The 8180-nt window shown below is 54.9% G+C and overlaps 1 protein-coding gene across 1 annotated transcript; it reads right to left on the bottom strand.

Moving 5' to 3' along the window:
* Nucleotides 1-1102: 1102 nt before the first annotated feature.
* Nucleotides 1103-7894, bottom strand: DDOST (dolichyl-diphosphooligosaccharide--protein glycosyltransferase non-catalytic subunit). Its single transcript, XM_063176901.1, has 11 exons — nt 7741-7894; nt 6534-6644; nt 6210-6296; nt 5244-5347; nt 4413-4507; nt 4005-4098; nt 3096-3244; nt 2368-2515; nt 2125-2245; nt 1771-1877; nt 1103-1692 (listed from the first exon to the last, which is right to left on the bottom strand). The coding sequence occupies exons 1-11, from the start codon at nt 7877-7879 to the stop codon at nt 1543-1545; spliced, it is 1305 nt and encodes a 434-aa protein (XP_063032971.1). The 5' UTR covers nt 7880-7894; the 3' UTR covers nt 1103-1542.
* Nucleotides 7895-8180: the final 286 nt, after the last annotated feature.

Here is an 8180-nt window from a genome sequence, read left to right as displayed (position 1 = left end):
GCGCCCGGCCAATCAGAGAGCGCCGAGCTGGAGGCCCCGCCCCCCTCCCCGCGCCGGCACGGGGCGGGGCCGGAGGGGCCCGGGTGTCACCGCCGGTCCCCGTGTGCCCTCTGGGCTCCCCGTGTCCCCAGGGCGCCGCCGGTCCCTGTGTCCCCAGGGCTCCTCTGGGCTCCCCGTGTCCCCGTGTCTCCTCAGGGCTTCCCATGTCCCCAGGGCGCCGCTGGTCCCCGTGTTCCCAGGGCTCCTCAGGGCTTCCCATGTCCCCAGGGCTCCTCTGGGCTCCCCGTGTCCCCTCTGGGCTCCCCGTGTCCCCGGGGCTCCTCTGAGCTTCCTATGCCCCGGGCGTTACAGCTCACCGGCGATCCCCGTGTCACCGCCGGCACCGATGTCCCCAAATGTCCTCCAGCCCTTGCAGTCTCCACAGGGCCCCCTGTGCTCCTGGTGGTGCCTGCTGTCCCTAGGTGACCCCCGGTGTGTGCCCCGCCCTGGGTGTCCCTGTGCCCCTGGTGGTCCCTGCTGTCCCAAGGATCCCCATGGGTCCCTGTGTCCCACCCGCTGCCCCCCCAAGGCCCCTTCCCCTTCATCCTTTCATTCGCTGGTTCCTCTGACCCCATCACTCCCACTGTCATTTCCCCACCTTCCATCCCAAACCAGCCCAGGTGCACCACAAGAGCCACTCACTCCATCTCACACCTCTGCCTCCCCTTCAGCTCCTCCACTTCACTCTGTTTGTTTTGGGATCACATCTTCCAGCTGGTTTTTTTCCCCTAGACCCCTCAGTGTGCATCTGGGGGCAATCCCTGGCCCTTGCTGAGCCTTTGGTGTGTCCCTGAACTCACCTGTTTGCATGATGGGGCACAGACGGGGTTTTGACCTGCCCTGTTCTCCTCCATGTGCCTTTGGGGACACCCCAGACCCTTTGTTGTGCTTTTGGGGTGTTCCAAGTCCCCCTGTGTGACCCAGACTCCTCCTTTTCCCTCTCAGCACCCTCCAGCCTCCCTCCCACCCTGAGGAATGCCTGGAGCAGGCAAGGTGGGGACACAGCCTCAGTTCTGGGATTGCATCTGAATTCCCCAGGCCATGAACTCACCTCAGTCCCAGCCAGGGTGAGAGGAACAAGACTTTATTTTGAACTGGGAGTTAATCTGCAATTCAAATCATTCCAGCCCAACCCCAACCATTCCAGTCCAATCCATCCAAATCATTCCAACTCCAACCCCAGTCATTCCAGCCCAACCCCAATCCATCCAAATCATTCCAGCCCAACCCCAACCCCAATCATTCCAACAGTGGAGTGAGCAAGCATTGCGACTCATCAGTAAAACCTGGAAGCATCCTGGTCCCGGGTTTGCAGACACTCTGGTAACAGATTCACCCCCCAAAATTTAATTATCGTTCTCAATAACCCCCCCAGGTGTAAAAATAAAAAAATCAAACACAGCCCCACAGTGCATCCAGCACCCACCAGTCCTGACACAGACACACAGAGGCTCTGACACTGCCTGGCCCTCCTGGCACCAGGAAAAGGCTCCCACGGGGAGCTCAGTCGGATTTCTCCTTCTCCTTCATGTGCAGGAACACAATGCTGAACATGAAGAGGCCGACCATCATGGAGAAGGCACCGGCGTAGTAGGGATAGGCCGAGGGGATGAAGCGCTCGTACTGCGTGTGCTGGAGGGGACGCACGGACACCTGCATGGGGACAGAGCAGCCCTTGCAGCCCAGGGCAGCCTTTCCTCCAGGACGGGGGATTCACCCCCCAACACTTACCTGAGTGGAGGAGTAGAGGTGGGTGTATCCCAGCCGGTTGTAATCCACTTTGAACTGGAACACGCCATAGACATCTGGCAGCTTGAACTGCACGCTGTATTTGCCACCTGAGGGGAGACAGGGGTGACACTGAGGGGACAGGAGAAGCTGTGGAAGGTGAAAACAGTGTGGGGCCAGGGCAGCGATGGGGACACCCTGTTCCTCTTGAGGGGAACCTGTTCCTCTAGAGGGGAAGCTCCCACTCCTCCTGATGGGGACCTGCTGTTCCTCTAGAGGGGAAGCTCCCTCTCCTCCTGATGGGGACCTGCTGCTCCTCTAGAGGGGAAGCTCCCTCTCCTCCCGACAGGGACCCACCGTTCCTCTTGAGGAAGGTGCGCACGAAGGGGTCGATGCGCACGAACTCCAGCTGGATGTCGTCCCCGTCGAAGGGCACCCACTTGCCGTCAGCGAGCTTCTCGATCACGATGCTGTACTCCTGGGACAAATTAACCAGCGACGCCTGAGAACCAGTGCCAGCCCAACCGGAGCCCCAGCGCTGCCCAGCTCCTCCCCGGGGCGGCTCCCGTGTGCCCCGCCCTGCCAGGCCGGCAGCCTCACCACGAGGTCGGTGACGGTGTAGGCGTTGGGCGGCGCCAGCTCCCCGACGCGGTGGTGGGAAACGGCGCCCACGCGCAGAACGCCCTCCTCCTTGAACACCCAGCGGGACAGGGCCACGGCCAGCTCGTAGTTACCTGTCTGGGAGTACCTGTGCAACAAGGGAGGTTGAAACAGCCGAGAAAATACCCCATGGCTGTGGATGCCATGGGACAGAGAGAGAGAAACGGCAAGCATTTGTCACAGCGGCTTGTGAGAAGTTTTAGGGAGCTGGAAACATGTGATAACTTGTTGACTATAAACAATTTGCAGGTAGTGTTCTTCTACTTTATTTTTCCATTCTTCTCAAGGACAGTGCATGAGAAAGGTGTTTCTGTTAGTTAGCCAATAGAATAGAATCTATCGTACCACTCTAGTGGTTCTTTTGAATAAATTCCTCTTTGCCTTTTCTACGATCCTGCCTCTCACCTGTTCCTGCCCTGACTCCAGTGCAAGAGTGACACAAGGCCTAAACACAAACCAAACAGGTGAAAGCAACACAAACTGAGCTGAGGTTAAAGGAAGGAGCTGCTTTCCAAAGCGCTTTGTTCTGCTACAGTAAAGGATGTGTCACCCCAAATCAATTCAAGCTTTCTGCTCCTTCCCAAAACCCACAATTTGCTGCCCATTTCCCAGGAGTTCTGCCTTCAAAGGGCTCCCCAAACACTCCTCAGCCAGGAAAGCCAACTCACCTCTTGGAGCCTGGGGTCGCTTTCTGCACGGCAGAATTGAAGAAGGCGTCGCTGAAGAAGTCGAGGGAGCCGCTGAAGACGACGCGGGCGTTGTTGCGCGCCTGCAGCCCCGCGATCAGCAGCGTGTTCTTGCCCACGGCGTGCGGGTACTGCGGGGCAAACGGGCACAGTTTGCTCTGGGGTGGCACAGGCTGGCTGCACGAGCACCAGCTGCAGTTAAGGAGTAACCATGAAGCCCAGAAAAATCAGGAAGAGGATTCTGGTAGGACTCCAGCTGGGATGGAATGGGAGAGATGCTTTGATCTAGGCTGGCCTCCCCTCCAGAGCATGGAGGGCACGTGTTCCTCATGCTGAACACCTCCTCAGAAAGCAGAGGAAGGCAACATTGGGAAGTGTCACAGACATCTTTTATGAAAAATCCTTTCCTTAGGATTTTTCCTCCTGAGAAGCTGAGAGACCTCAGGAACAAAATGTAAACATTGATTATCTGCTGCTGTGGAATGCAACAGGTGCATCTGGGATTGGCCCATGTTGGATGATTGTAATTAATGGCCAATCACAGTCAGCTGGCTCAGACTCTGTCCGAGCCACAAGCCTTTATTATCATTCTTTCCTATTCTATCCTTAGCCAGCCTTCTGATGAAATCCTGTCTTCTATTCTTTTAGTATAGTTTTAATATAATATATATAATAAAGTAATAAATCAAGCCCTCTGAAACATGGAGTCAGATCCTCATCTCTTCCCTCATCCTAAAACCCCTGTGAACAGCGTCACAGGGAAGCAGCCAACAGCCCAACCAAAATCAATCAGGAAATCAAACACTCCAGGATTTTCCCAAGCATCTGAAGTTAGAGGGACTAAATTGTAGAAGCACAGCTCAAAACAGGAGAGAAAGGAAGGGAGTGTACCTGAGTGATGGGCTTATCTGGGAAGAAGGAGTAGGAAGTGGAAGAGCCAGTGAGGATATCCAGCACCAGCGGGTTGTCAGGATCAGCCACCATCCTGCAGGGAAAGCCACAGTGAGCAGCACAAACAGCCCCAGGGTCCCCACACCCAGAGGAACGTGGGGCCACCTGCTCAACCCCATGGACCTTCTCACCCTTCTACCTGCTGAGAAACCAAGTATTTCTTCCACTATTTTGTTAGGAACCATTCCTAAGTCAACAACTAAACTGCTCTGGAGGATTTCCTTCTAATTTTGTTTGAAATCAAGAGAGATTTGTTAAGCTCACGTTAATACCCCCAGGGGCTGACCCCACCTCACAGCAACACTCCAGGTTCAACTGCTCTTCCCCCACCTGAGCCCTGCTGCTCACCCAACTCCTCGGAACAGGATGGGGTTCAGTGCAGCCTTGCCCACTATGGTGGGGGCCTTCAGGAGGTTCTCAGTGTCAGCCACGATCAGTGTGTGCTGGGGAAACAAGAGATCCATGTGAGGTGAGTCAGGGTCTAATGACAAACAACAGCTTCTCAGTTAAAAGTTTATTTTACAGACAATTACAACTGTTGGGCGAACGTTGTAGTTCAATTAAAAAGCAAAACAACAGTATTTTTGTGTTTATGATCGAATTAGGTTAATACTGATCTTCAAGGAAATACAAACTGCCACTTGATAAAGACAGCAACACCTACAATGTTTTATTTCCCTGCATTTAGCAACCTTCATCCTCAAACCAGGACAACATGCACGTACGTACTGCTTCAACAGTTCACCTTAAACAAAAATTACCAGAGTATATTTAGCTCAGACTTTAATATATGTTTTAATTTTAAAATGCTGGATTACACCAGGCAGACAAAATTGTAGAAATGTTTCTGTGTTTCTATACTGATCTGAAAATCTGGGACTGAAATTGAAGTGTTGCACTTGGTGTCTGACACACTTCACCCTCAGGTGAAATTCCCCCCCAAGTTTCAAAGAGATCCGGAACCAGCACTAATCACTGCCTGCACACGGTGACCATCTGAAACCAGAGCCTGAAGCATCCTGACAGCAGCAGAACTGAATGCTGCAATAGGGATTATTTCCCACTTTCCTGGGAGGAGTGGGGGAGAGAAGGGATAGAGGAAAAACAGGAGGACAGAGGATTCATCCCTGCAGCTCTGCACCCACCCCAGCAGGCAGGAGCAGCAGGCAAGGCCCTTACCTGGCCAGGGTCAGAGATGTCGTAGTTGTGGTGGTCGATCACCGCTGTCCTCTCCTCATCAAACTCAATGCCACACTCGCTGCCCAGCTCTCGCAGGGGGTCACCTGCAGGGACAATGGATCCTCTGTCACACCACGCAGGGACTCAGCACTAAATTCAGCTGAGAGTCATGTGTTCAATGCTCTATGAGCCAAACCCCAGGGAACAACATGAGCTCCCCACTGAATTCCTCTCGGAACTCAGTGCATCCCTCCAGGTGTCCAGAGTTGCCAAGGACCCCGTCAGGGGGCTCAGAGACCCTGGCATGCTGCCCAGAACACCTGGAGATTTGAGATTTGATTGTGACCCTTGGAGCAAGTTGCCAATTTTGTACGAGGACATGAAAGTCACACAGGTTTGAACAGTGTAATAACAAAATGATCACAGGGTGAAAATGTAGATTCTAGGATTTTTGGTCTAGAGGTAATGGGGACAAGATGGAGGAATCTGGGCATGTCCAGCCTTTCTTCTTCTTCTCCATTTTCTGCAGTGAGTTTTGGAGTTGGTTTAGAGTAGAAGTGCACTGTCTAACACAGGTGATAGGTATTGGGAATTAAGTGTAAATATGTTATACATAGTTTGTAGTATAAAAGAACAACACAAAGAGTGCCTGTGGCTGCCCTGCTGAGCAGATCTTGGCTGGGCAGAAAGAAAATTTTATAGATAAGAATCAATAAACAACCTCAAGACCAAAAAGTGAAGAGCCCAGACTCATTCTTCAGTTGTGCAGGCCAAAGCAGAGACAGAAACAGAGACACCCTGCACATCTTGGGGCAGCAATTATCAACAGCAACCCAAAAAATTCCCACTGAACGTGTTACTAAAGGCATGAATCAGCCATTTCCTCCCCGAGCAAGCCCTGAGGTGACCAGGAGGAGCTGCCTTTGCTGCAGTGAATGAATTCCTTGCAGGAACACCTGCACTCACCAATGTCCGAGCTGGCGGCGACGAGGACGCTGCCGCCGCCGTCGATGAACGCAGTGATGGTCTCCACATTGATGTTCCCACCAAAGTCTGAAAGCAAACAGCAGCAATTCATGGCTGGAGCTCAGAAACACCCCCCCCCCCAGCAGAATTAAACCACAGCAAATCACCAAATCAATGGAAGAACCACCAATAAAGGCTTGGACAGAGCTGCAGTTTGCTACTGAGTACATCCAAAGCACAGGACTTAACTAAAATGCACAGAGCAGCTGGAAATGTCCTTCCAAAGACGAGATCAAGCTCCACAGGTTTCCCCTCCACATTTACCTTCTATGGATGGGGAGAAGATGATGAGGTTGTCATACAGGAACTCCCCATACTTTATCAGGGACAGGCCGGCGTCATCTGCTGTCCGGAAGGTGAGGTCGAAGCCCCTGTCTGCAGCCAGGACACAAAGGGACACATGGAGCAGCACAACTGCAGCAGGAGCCAGAGCTTTATTTCCCCAGTGAAGGAGCAGTCTGGAAACACTGCCTTTTAAGAGCAGGGGCTTTTTAAGAGCAGCACCAAAAAGTTCCCAAATAAACCCAAGGAGTGGATCCCCTGAAGAGCCCTGATGTCAAAGGATGCCTCGCTGTCACCCATCAAACAGGGACTGATGCTGCAGGGGACCTAAACACAGGCACAGCTGAAAAAAACCCCATCTCCTGCCTCATTCTGACCAGAAGATCCCAAACATTCACCCCCTCTCCTCCAGGGAACCCCAATGTCCTCCCTCAGACTGGCACAGGGTTCCCAATCCTCTCCCTCTGCCTGGCCAGGGGACCCCCAACACCTCTCCCTACACCAGGGAGCCACAATCTCCTCCCTTGGCTTGGGGTCTCCTTCTTCTCACTCAGCCTGCCCAGGGAACTCCAACAGCCCCCCCTTGCAATCTCCTCCTTCAGCCTGACATGGGGACACAAATCTTCATTCTGACCAGGAGAACCCAAACAAGCCCCTCTCCCCAGCAATATCTGTCTCCTTTCCTGCCTGCCCAGGGGATCTTGATCTCCTCCGCCATTCTGACATGGGGAGCCCAATCTCCTCTCTCATCCAGGCTCAGCGTCCCCATCACCTCCCACAGACTGACCAGGAGACCTCAAACCCCCCATTCTATCTCACAGGACCCCATTTTCCTCCTCCACTCTGACATGGGAACCCCAAGCACCCTCCTTTTCCGCCTGGAAACTCCAATTTCCTCCCTTTGCCCGATGCAATATCCCAAATCTCCTCCCTCATCCAGAACAGTGAACCCCAACACCCCCCTCTCCCCTAGGGGACCCTGATCCTGACGAGAGGACACAGCCCCTTCCAGCAAGGGACCCCTGGCTGCGCCCTCAGCCCAGCCAGCGGACTCCAATCTCCTCCCTCGGCCTAACCCGAAGAGCCCAAACCCTTTTCCCTCAGGTAACCCCAACCTCCTCCCCCATCCTGACCCTGGGTCCCGCCCCATCCAACCCCTCCCGGCATCCCGCCGCGGCCCGCTCGGTACCCGCGAGGCTCCGGAAGAACATGGAGTGCGTGTCGCGCAGGTTCCCGTTCTCCAGCAGCACCAGCGTGCGGGGCCCGCCCTCAGCGCCCGCCGCCAGCACCGCCAGGAGCCCACACACAACCACGGCGGCCGCCGCCATCTTGCTCCCGGTCGCCGAACTACTCCAGAGGCGGGCAGCCTCCAGCCAATCAGCGCCAGCGCCGAACGGCCTCTAGCCAATCAGCGCCAGACAGATCCTCTCCTCTGGGACGCAGCGCACGCGCTGTCGTGGCCGCTGTTGCGAGGGCGCTGTCGCGACTCAGCGCGGCCGCCATCGCCGCGGAACAGGGCGGGCCCCGCCGCCGTCCCCTCCCTCCTGCGGTGGGTCAGAAGCGGCGGGCGCAAGGGCCGGGCCTGGGGCGCGGTGCTGCCCGCAGAGCCAGCGGGAGCTGCAGGAGGGG

The sequence above is a fragment of the Melospiza melodia genome, chromosome 26 (assembly GCF_035770615.1).
Source record: "Melospiza melodia melodia isolate bMelMel2 chromosome 26, bMelMel2.pri, whole genome shotgun sequence".
In the NCBI taxonomy this organism is placed as follows: Eukaryota; Metazoa; Chordata; class Aves; order Passeriformes; family Passerellidae; genus Melospiza; species Melospiza melodia.
The sequence above is the reverse complement of the archived record's forward strand: the minus strand, read 5'-3'. Positions and strand labels throughout refer to the sequence as shown.